The following is an 11295-nucleotide window of genomic DNA, read 5'->3' on the forward strand; positions in this document are numbered from 1 at the left end:
ACATTTTGATACTTCTAAAAGAGAACGGCCACGGTCATTGCACCCCGTACGTGCAGAGGGAAAACTCGTTTTTAGCAATACATTCTGCGCCAGGTACATTATAAATATTAAGTAGAGGGATGCGCACGTGTTGCATAATGAGGGTGGACATTAATCCCAGGTCTAATTAAGTCTTATGGTAATTCAAGAACGGTCAAGCCGCTCTGTTTCAGTCGTCGGGCCTTTTACTCGGATCGCTTGATTCGTTTCGAGTGTTTTCGCGTAGGTATGTTTAAAGCGTGCAAAACTCATGTTATATTTTACGTTAACGAAATCATAGAACTGTCGTCAGATATTCGTCAGATATTCGTCAGACTGTCGTTAGATATTTAATCGAGATAATTGATCGTTCAATACCCAATATCTAATTAAAATGTATCTAAAATATTCGATAAAAGTGTCCATATTTCTACTTTAAACGGAATCTAATTTTTAAGTCACCCCACACGGAAAAAAATATACTTGAAAATATATTTTAATAAATATATAAGTATATGTATAAATATATTCTCTTATATATATGTAACCTCTTTCTCTTTCTTTCCCACCAAATATGATACGAGTAATCGATCAACCGGGTATTATTATTAATTGTTTAACTCGATCTTTTCGTCTGTTCTCAGCGAAGTCAACGAGCCCGGAGATAATTATCGAGCCACACAACGTAACGGCCGTGCGGGTCGGCAACAGTTTGCAGATTATGTGCCGAGTTCCGCAGCCGATTCTCGTTTGCCGTGTGGAAATACCCGGAGAGGGAAACGCCATCCTTCTGTCTCCGGGACAACTAGCGGAAGACGGCATCGAATATTACGGCGCTGGCTTCGACAAAGGTCACTGCGGCGTCAGAATTGCCAGAGTGAAAGAAACGCACGATGGTCTCTTCAAGTGTTCCGTGGCGACGACCAATTCTCGGCAGGAGATCAACGCGGGTTTGAACATCATCGTCGCGAGTGAGTCATCATGTTCTTTGTATTGATTCTATAACACGACGAAATTTTTATTACACCCTCGAACAACAAGGTTCATGTAGGCCGCATCCGAGCCGTGGAAGCATTTTGTACTTTTCTCAACTAATTTGTTCGATAAAGCACTTTTTATTCTCACAATAAGTTAAAAAATATTTAAAAGTAAATGAAATATATCGCGAAGTATGTAAAATATCTGAAATGTAACGCCTCACAAGCACTTGCGCGGCAGCATTGGAATATGGATACGATCGGATCCGACCAATCTTGTTATCTGAAAGTTAAATACGAACTTGACGCGAAGATCACATAAATCATCGGTTTATTTTATTACAAGTGGCACCCAAGAACGACTTAAATTGCATTTGCAAAACCATTTGAGAATTTTCTTCAAAAACATTCGTTTTCTCATAATAATAAGTTTAGTTTAAACTTAAATGATTTTCTCGGCCCGATAAATATTTTATTCAGACTTTATATTTACAATTACTGTATTGTAGAATTAAAGGTTTAACATAGGGTCAAAATTTCGATTCGGGTTGCGTCGTGTAAGATAAGAGACATAGAACGCGGTATTTCTTTTAAGTTTTCTTTTTTCTCTCGGGACGATGAAAAAAGAAACATCATCAATTAGAACAAGAAGCAAAAAAGCCGACGCTTGTACCAGTTACAGGCGATAGCTGTATATTCGAAAAGTAATTAATCTTCCTTAAGGAAATTGCTTACGGAGGCTCTGAAATAAGCGCCCGAGCGAAGTTACCGTTCAAGATGAACTCGATAAAGATAAATGGTGGGGGCAGCATGAATATCTCAGGAGAATCTGCTGCTACGTTTACACGTGAAAACATGACGAAGAAAAAAAAATCAACTTTAGATCACCGACGTGAGCACGGGTGATACAAGTGATAAAATATGCGATAAGACACGTGGTAGAAATGTCACAGTCATTCCGTTAATGGCTCCGATCTAATTTGATTGATCTATCTACACGGGGCGATCCAAATAAATATCTGCTTTGATTTTTCAGAACCACCCAAAGAAATCTTTCTTAAAGCGAGCAACCTTAACAGGGGTGGAAGCGCACACATAAAAGGAGATCAGATTATAGTGAGCTGCTACGCTCCGAATGGACGACCCGCGCCGAATATATCGATATATCTCGGTAGTGTTTGATTTATTTATTTATTTCGTTTTAAATAATTTTAACTTTAACTAACTCAGTCAACTTTAACTTTATAATTTATTGTGAAATATCAAATAATAATGAAGAAATATCAAGTATCGAGTAATTATCTCGCGTGAAAAAAGATACGGTGCTCTCCCGAAACTCTAATCGTGGATTATTTGGGCTCGCAGGAGTCGGGAAAATTAAAATGAAAGAGAGTAATGAAGAACAATTTGAACACTGCAAAGGACTGAGATACATCGTTTATCAAAAATGTGATATACAGACAATATTGTAAAAACGAGCTAATATCGCGGAGTTTCAAAGCTTTGTATTCTCAAATTAATAACACGCTTATTAATTTTATTCCAAAGGGTAGAATTAATAAACTACCGTGAAAACAGATCAAGACGAGAACGCGTTCTCTTGAATATCTCGATAAGCTTTATTGGATAATATGTTGGATAAAATAAAGCGCGAATAATGTGTAGAATATAGTAAACTATACAGTAAACCAGGGATAGAAAAGAAAGATCCTCACTGTCTCTTTCTTGAAATCTAGGTAACGATTTGCTGGATGAAACACAGCAATACGAACATTCCATACAACCAACGGGCATAAAGAACGTTACGCACGTTTTGGACTGGAAGGACAACGGAAAGACAATACGATGCGTGGGCAATCACATCGCTCTCGATAAGCCCTTGGAAGCTAGCATGCTGCTGGATGTACAATGTAAGTTACCGGTTTCTCGTTTCTTCTGACGTCACGTCTCATTTCGTCGAATGTATCGCGGAAATTTCATTTTACTTCTCTCTCTCTCTCTCTCTCTCTCTCTCTTTTTTTTCTTTTTATTTCCGTACTCCACGCTTTATCCGTTTTCTATTTTTTCATTTCGAATTTTGCAAAACAGTCTGTTCAACGCCAATATTCCCATTTCGGCTAGTAAAATCTATATTTACTCAATAACGAAATATAACCGTTTTCGCTGAGCGAATTTATTTTATATTGATAAATTCGCGTTAACCGTGTTTTATTTAAAGCACGGATTGCCGAGAAAAACTAGTAGTTTCTTTCGTAAACATACTGAAATATCAGCATATTATTACACTTTTCGTGCAGTTCCGCCACAGCCGAGAACAATCTTCGAGCGGTTTGGATACGTGATTGGCAGACAGGGTTCCGTCAACATCACCGTTTACGCGAATCCCAAGCCGGATTTCAAATGGAAAATAGGTGACGAGGTGATCTTCGCCGGTCAGACTGACGAGACCAATCGATTGCAGACTTCAACCGCGATCGACATGGTGAGTTTTTCTTCCCCCGATAATTCAGTCTCTCGCTCCCCCTTGTTTCCTATTTAACGTAACTCATTTACAGGATCCTCGGGTCTGCAGGAAATTATAGTCAGTTTCGGCGTCTAACGTACTCTTTAAGCCTGATCTACAATGTGTTCTTTCTTTCGTGTTTCTTACTCTCTCTCTTCTCCATAAGTAAATAGAAGTTCTTGCAGAAGAAAGACAGAGAACAAGAAACAAGACAGCACAACAAACAAACAAAGAGCACATTGTAGACCGAGCTTTAACCACAAGAATAGTTTCTTACATCTAACCTTTCCGCTTTCTCTCCTCCCCCCTCTCTCTTTCTCTCTCTCTTTCGAGTAGCGGTGGAAATTCATCAGAGGTCACATCGCCATTATTGATTCCCGCATTTTCACCCCGTTCGCTCCTTTAAAGCGATTGTCGGCGCGGTAACGTGTCGCGACGAGGCAGGCAAGCCGGTGCATTTGGCGACTCGATTCGGCGGCACCGCAGAGCGCGAAACGCGCGCGCGTTCGGCTTTTCGTTTAAGCTCGCGAGAGAGAAAAAGAGAGAGAGAGAGAGAGAGAGAGAGAGAGAGAGAGAGAGAGAAAGAGTGAGTGAGTAGGTAACAGATAAAACGTAGGAGAAAGAACGGGGCGAGGGGGGGAGGGGGGCCAAGAAATAATTGGCGATGAAAGGGGAGAGCAACTCCGGATTGGCGGAGGCAAATGAAACAGAAATCCAATATTGCACACTGCAACGGGGCGGCGGGGTTGCCTCGATTTACCGTTCGCCGCCGTTCCGATGCATTCTCCGTGCACCTGTGTGACAGCGCCGTGCGCGCGCGCGCGGAGAGAGCGCAGCGCCGTAATGAAATTCCATTGAATTCAGACACCGCGCGGGCGGATCGATCGGCGCGATCGCCGTTGCCGCTCCGACAGGCCCTCTCCTAGGCGTTGTTCCTGACCCATTGTTTCGTTAACAACAAGCGGTTTGTTCGTCGTTCCGTAGTTAAGGCTTAAATGGATTTGCCGATCTTGCAACTTGCGCTTTTTAATTAGTCCGACGTGCTGCCGCGCCGCGCAGCGAATAGAGGCGGATAGACAGGGGCGCGCGTCCTGAATGCCGGCCGCGTCATTCCGTCCGAATCCATTTATTAAAGCCCGCGCCCGAGGGAACGGAAGTAGCGAGAGTCGGAAAGGTTCCGCGAATCTCAAATGGACCACCGTACGTATACGTGTGCACGCAAAAACACTCGTCCACCAGCCGAGTTTCCCGCGCGATCGAGGATTAAGCGCGGAGGAGCGACGGTCGACGACGAGCCCCGGTCTCTCGAAGTTTTAAAATCGCGAATTAGACACCTGTAGCGTTCTCAGCCGTTCGCATGATCGCACACCCGTCGTCCGGAGGAAAATCTTCTCGCGCGCGCCACTTTTCCCGCGACATTTGCCGCTCGTCCTCCGCTACTCGCCTCTTCTCTCTCTCTCTCTCTCTTGCGTCGCAACGGGAGGGTTAAATCGCGTGGAGTCAGCGAACTTCCGGGTGAAGAGTCGTGCGAGCTCACACGACCTCTCGGGCCTTAGGACGACGGTCAGAGAGCAGGAGGAGGATCGAAGCTTTAATCGAGCGGCACGCGCGGCAAACCGGCCGAGTGCATTCAATGACGCGGGCTATTCTCTGATCGAGAGTCAGAGAGAGAGAGAGAGAGAGAGGGGGGAGGAGATCCCAATGGCGTCCGATGATTTTGTCGCCGGAGCTCGCGACGATCGGTACGGCGGGCGCAAACTTTCGGAGCGTAACACTCTGGAACAACGCCAGCGTGTGCCAGAACCAATAAAAGCCGCCATTCGGCGCCGGCTCCGGCTCGCGTATGAATGGCTTTCAAATAAGCTGCAGCTCGCAAGTCACAACTTGTGCAACGCGAACCGAGCGCCGCGCGCGCGAGACGCGCCGCCGACGAATACGAATCAGCTCCCGCTGAAAACGCAATTACCACCCGAGAGAGAGAGAGAGAGAGAGGCAAAAGCTCGGAAAGACTCGGCTTACCGCTTTTCGTTCCTATAATAGCGGCCCCGCGAACAACGCGCTCGACAACGCGATATCGAGAGCCGCCAAAATGGATTTTTCCTCGATTAGAGCGGGCCGGACAAGACGGAGAAATTTTTATAAAAGCCGGCCGAGTTTAACGCGAAAAACGAAAAGCGAGAAACGAGAAACGTGTTTTTCTCATTCGATCGGGAAGAAAAAGGAAAAAAAGGCGACGCGCTCGACAAGATTGACGGGTGTAATGGAAATTAAGTAAATTTCATTGGGCCGGGAAAAGCGGGACTTGCTGTGTACTTGCATATAACCCGGTAGGATCGAAGGGAATCCAGCGAAATTGCAAAATATTTCACGTACGATTAAGTTTCGGTAAAAGATGGAGAGCTTATCTTTGCCGCTCGTCCTTTTTCTGTGACTACCGCTGTAATCATCAATTTATCTCTTTAATATACGAATCACGAGGGCCGTACGTATGTGTGTGTATGTTATCTGTGTGTATGCAAAAACTCGTAATTAATAGCAAGGGCCTTCGTGTAATTTATAGTGGACGTTCCTTCAGCAACACACATACACGCACACAAGCACACATTAGGGCTTAACTAAAGGTTTAATTAATGAGTAATACAGCGTAGAAAATTAAGGGCCGGTCGAGACGGGATTGAATTTATGCATATTTGTAACAAAGTCACGTTTACAGGGAGATGGAGGATGGGGCCTGATTTTGTCCATCAATAACGTTCAGAAGTCCGACACGGAGAAGGAATACATACTGGAGGCGCGCAACGACTTAGGATCAGAAAGTTATAAGCTTATATTGTCGACATCTTCAGAACCAGCGGGTGAGTTATTCGAGAAATTCGACTTAACGTAAGTTCCTGTCTATTGGAAACATTACACCATGCACTTAGAAATTACATGTATATATAACAAAAAAATGTTAGAACACTTCGATGTGTACATGCAGAAAATTTTCGTTGAAATTAACATATCGTGCTATCGTGCTAATAAACATAATTTACCAGGCTTGTATTACGTGCAACTAGGATATACTCATACTGAAGCTAAAATTCATGACGTGACATATGACAGCAATAAACGAACGATTGGATATATTTTTTAACCTGATTATATATAAATTTACCACGCGTAAAGAAAGATAAAATGTGTCCCATATTGATACACGCATTTTTGACGATGCAGCTTAGATTGTACATTTTTTATTTATTTCTATTTCTGTGTATGGGAAAACATTTTGTCTCAGGTAATAAACGTTGTGTAAGGTACTACTGTGTATGTGCGCTTATAAGAACAACGGAAAGACGGGTTGAGGATCATCTACAACAGCTGTCATGTATACACTAAACGTAAGCAATAAGCTAATTGACCAATTCTTACAGTTCAAGGATAATCGGCTATAGTTGGTTAATAAGTTTATTGCTTACGTCTTATTGCATAATTTACAGCCATTATAGATGGTCCTTTACTCATTGTGTTTGTCACATAAAGTGTGGTCCGGGCAGCGATGTGCAATTATAATAGAGTCATTTATGTTGCTTTCCAATGCTACAATTTTAAACAAATTTATGGTAAATCGTAAAATCGTAACTTACGTAGTAATCGTATACCAGAAGAAAAATCTGGTAGCATTAACAAAAAAGGAGCAACCAGGTTGCGTTCTGGTTGAAAGAAGCCGAATTTCCGATTTTTATGATCCAAATATGGTTTTTACGGCAAAAAATCCTGTTTCCTTCAATCAAAATACATCTGTTTCCTTTCTGGTTAATACGACCAAACTTTTAATTTCAAATATATATAACCTGTCATTTGAGAAGCTACGCGTGATTGCGCATAAAGATCATCGATTTATTTGCAAACTCAGGTGTTCCGATTATTTAAAAAATGATGTATGTACTAATTATTAAGTTTCATGTGTTATTTTAAAATTTATTATACAAATTTCTTGACAGTTACTAAAAGATCTCCCATAATACTTATCATACTTACAAACAGCTTCTTGCCGTAAGATTTATGAGAAATCGTAGTTATTTACGAGTGATCGTATGCATAGAGAATTATGGTCTCAATCGTGAGTTCTTACGAGTCTCCCGAGAATAAGTTACGATTTTGTCTAGAATTGCAGCATAAATTTCTACAGTTTGCTTCGAGACTGTTTCGACGTTATAAGTATGTCCTAGCCGAGCAAAGCCCACAGTGCTGTACCTTTGGTTCATGAATGTTTGTATCATCGAAAGAAATTCTCTGCGTGTATTCACAATGACACCGGACATCGTTGACAATGATGTGACACTGCCGATACGGCAAATTTTTCAGACGCTACACACTCACTGTCGTTCGAATCGCTGGAATTTCTATTAACACGGCACTCAAAACAGAAACGCTGCGTCGTTCGTTCGCTACGGTCCAAGCTTGAGCTTACCGGATCCTTCGATTCGCGATATTACCGTTACCATTCAAACTAACGAACTTAAACTCAAGCCTGACGACGTAATTAACTGCAACGGGTATTTACTCCACGTATTCATTCCACGTGTCTACATCTTGCTCGATCGAATTGTAACGTTCAATCCATTGATTCCCGACACACCGTGGCAAACGGACGATAAATAACACGCGCGAGCATTCGACATATCACCGCGCGCTTTTTCCGCACACACCTACCTTCCCGTCCGCCTCGACTAACGGCGCCTCACACTTGGCTGTTCACCGATTCCGAGCTCTCGTAATCGCAGCCGCAATCTCGCACATAAAAACGTCACCGCTATCGGTCGTCGTAATCACCATGTCGATCGTCACCGCCGGTCGCACACGCGTCTGTGTGTGTGTGTGTGTGTATGTCCGTCTAGAATATTCGTCTATGTTTTATGCGCGTGTCTAACCATATCGACCCTTCACCGCATGCTCACGCAGGACCGCTCAGTAACTTCTATGGTAAGCTCTCCGAACACATGCACGCACTAGGTAATGTCACTTTTTTAAATTACTATACGTAAGTAGTCTGTATAGTCACGTGAGCACTTGGCGTTCCGTGATCCCCGCGGTGATCCCGCGCGGAGCGCACGATGATCAGGCCGGAACATTAATAACCGTTATTTGGCGTAAAGGGCGCGTAATAATACACGTCGATCGACACGAGAACGCGTCGGACTGTTGATCGAGCGACGTGCAATTTACCAATTTCCACGGGCGGGGGCGCGCGCATCGCGCGAAACAGTGCAACTGATTTCATCGGTTCGGATCTCGCGACTCCGCACGTAACGCCACGTGCCCGAGCATACATATACGTCGCACTTTAATCGTTATCTGTTTTTTTTGTTCGCCTCCCAACGCGGCTCTGTACAGAACGTATCGCGTTGTTCGCATGACATTCGTGTGCGACGAATTCTTCTGCGCGAATTCGCGCGGGATATCGGGGAAGAGTCAGCGGTTTTTCCGCGAGTTCTTGGTTTTCAATATCCTGTATTGTAGTGGTCGAGCCTCGAATTAAATTATTTTATTAATTAATTAAATCCATACGGAAACGAAGTTTATCCGATTACTAAGTGAAAGATGCAGTTTTGCCCGACGAATATTGAAACGTCGATAAACTTTCGGATAAAGAGAGATTTCGAATTGATCGAAGAATGGATAAAAGTCTCGGGTTGTATGTCAACCTCGTCTTGCCCGCACGATGAAAAAACATTTTGTGCTCGCGTTAAAATCAGTTATTGTTAAAATTTTCGTGTTGAATCTCTAACGTACACCGTGTGTCAACTTAATATATCGTGTTTACGTTATCTCGATATTTTGTGTTGAATCTTCGATATCCAACATATGTAAATGTTAAAATAACGTATTTTACGCTTCAGTGTCAATTAATATATATATTATAGATATTAATTTCGCGTTACTTTTCAACATATTCACCTTGTGTTAAATCGACCCAAAAATTTGCGCGGACCGTTTGGGACGTGTGAGATGCGTTAAATTTAGCACAGAATTTTTTACTGTGTAACGATAAACTTTAACGAATATTCGTTGTGTATCCGACGCGATTAGTATCTTTTGCGAAAATTTCGAAGTTATTTAAGTGATTCGAGAATGGAAGAGTAAGAAGATCGCGAGTTATCCTATAAGCCGCGTTTTTTTCCCCTTCCACTCTCGTAGTAAAAAGTGTCCTGTCCATTTGTGTCGATCCGCGACACCGATATAACACGAATTGCACGAGAGACCATGATAACGAGAGACCTTCTTTTTTGCGCGATTTACAGGCTTTGATTTGGACGCTGGATCCATCATCGGTATCGTCGTGGGTGTCATGGTGCTCGTACTCATTATTTTCCTCATAGTCTTTGCACGTGCGACCGGCCGCTGGTGTTTTGCAGGTGAGTCCATTTGGAAATGCGTACTCGGTATAAAAGTCCCTTATTTAGATTACACGCCACGTATTATATGCCAGCCTCCCCTTCTTGTTTCTTTTTTTTTTTCTTTCTTCTTTCGTTCTCTCTGACAATTTGGTTGCGCGGAAACGGTCGGAAACACTGTAAAAACTTAAGCAGAAGACGTTGCTTGCGCAGGACGACTAACTTCTCGGAGAGAGAGAGAGAGAGAGAGAGAGAGAGAGAGAGAGAGAGAGAGNAGCAAGCTCATTAAAGTTATCGGAACAGCCCATAGCTAATTAGAGAAGATGAAGTCGGTCGGTCGAGATGGTTGAGACAAGATAAATTTAGAACCATCAGAAGAGACATCGGCTACGAAATGAACAGAAGAAAGAAAGAAATATATAAGCAATATAATTTATTCAAATATCTTTTTTGATTAACGTAAATTAATGTCAATTAATATGTGACGAATGTCTTGCACTAATAATGAAAAATTCACTTTGCGTCGACTCTCCATCATCCAGCTCAGTTTCTATTTTTATATGAATTATAATCAACTTTAGAAATCCTTAAGCGCGAGTGAAATTTAATGGAAAATGAGGAAAAGGCTTGGATATATATATATTTAATTACATATATATATACTTAATCACAAATATATATAATTATATATATATACTTAATCACATTAAATAATTCGATTAAATCTGATTCGTGCCATGAAGTTGTATCACTAACACAAATGAGTAAAAAAGGGGAGAATCTGTCATCATCATTTCTACTCATTCCGCGACTTCTTCATATCCGCACAATACTCTACTTTTAACCCTTTATAGTTTTAATCTAATTATTCCAATCGGAACGTCGATTGCGCTTCTCGCAATTCGTTTGGTATCCCTAAATGGCGACGGCTCGATAAAGGAAAGAAATAATCCGCCACAATCCGTCCGTCTCGCGGAACGCATGTAATAAATGGAGAAAGTGCATTTCAGAAGCATTCACGTACGATACACGATTGGGGGGAGGGGGGGGAGGGAGCCGGTTATTGTGAGTGACATCGAGGAGGTTTCAACGTTTTCAAGATATTTCGCGGAAAATAGATACGGAAAGAGAGAGTGGATGAAGCGATAGCGCTGATCAACGTAGGCGGAAAAGAAAAGAAAAAAAATACAAAATCGGAAGTGCGATGAAACGATTATGTATCAATACTCATCACTCTTCTCTCGTTTCTGTGATTGTCGTTGTCGCTGTTGTTGTCGTAAAACTATTGTTTCTCATTAATGTTGCGTTGCGATCGCGCGGCGCAGTGTCTGGCAGTTTACGATTAGCCTAAACGCGAGATAATTATCGCGCGGTAGAACAGTGTATGCGCACAGTAGAGACGTACATATATATATATATA

At 42.3% G+C, this 11295-nt stretch overlaps 1 protein-coding gene across 2 annotated transcripts in view; it reads left to right on the plus strand.

The window, feature by feature from the left end:
- The window catches only part of LOC106746959 (fasciclin-3), a 405509-nt gene that overhangs the window by 374017 nt on the left and 20197 nt on the right, over window positions 1–11295 (plus strand). For both annotated transcript variants that reach the window (XM_014624156.1, XM_014624157.1), the window contains exons 2-7: window positions 663–989; window positions 2032–2166; window positions 2732–2905; window positions 3293–3477; window positions 6212–6353; window positions 9783–9896. In XM_014624156.1, coding sequence (XP_014479642.1) covers window positions 663–989; window positions 2032–2166; window positions 2732–2905; window positions 3293–3477; window positions 6212–6353; window positions 9783–9896 — 1077 coding nt within the window. The remainder of the gene's footprint in view (window positions 1–662; window positions 990–2031; window positions 2167–2731; window positions 2906–3292; window positions 3478–6211; window positions 6354–9782; window positions 9897–11295) is intronic.

This window comes from Dinoponera quadriceps, unplaced genomic scaffold (genome assembly GCF_001313825.1).
Source record: "Dinoponera quadriceps isolate SergipeBrazil2010 unplaced genomic scaffold, ASM131382v1 scaffold1846, whole genome shotgun sequence".
Classification (NCBI taxonomy): Eukaryota; Metazoa; Arthropoda; class Insecta; order Hymenoptera; family Formicidae; genus Dinoponera; species Dinoponera quadriceps.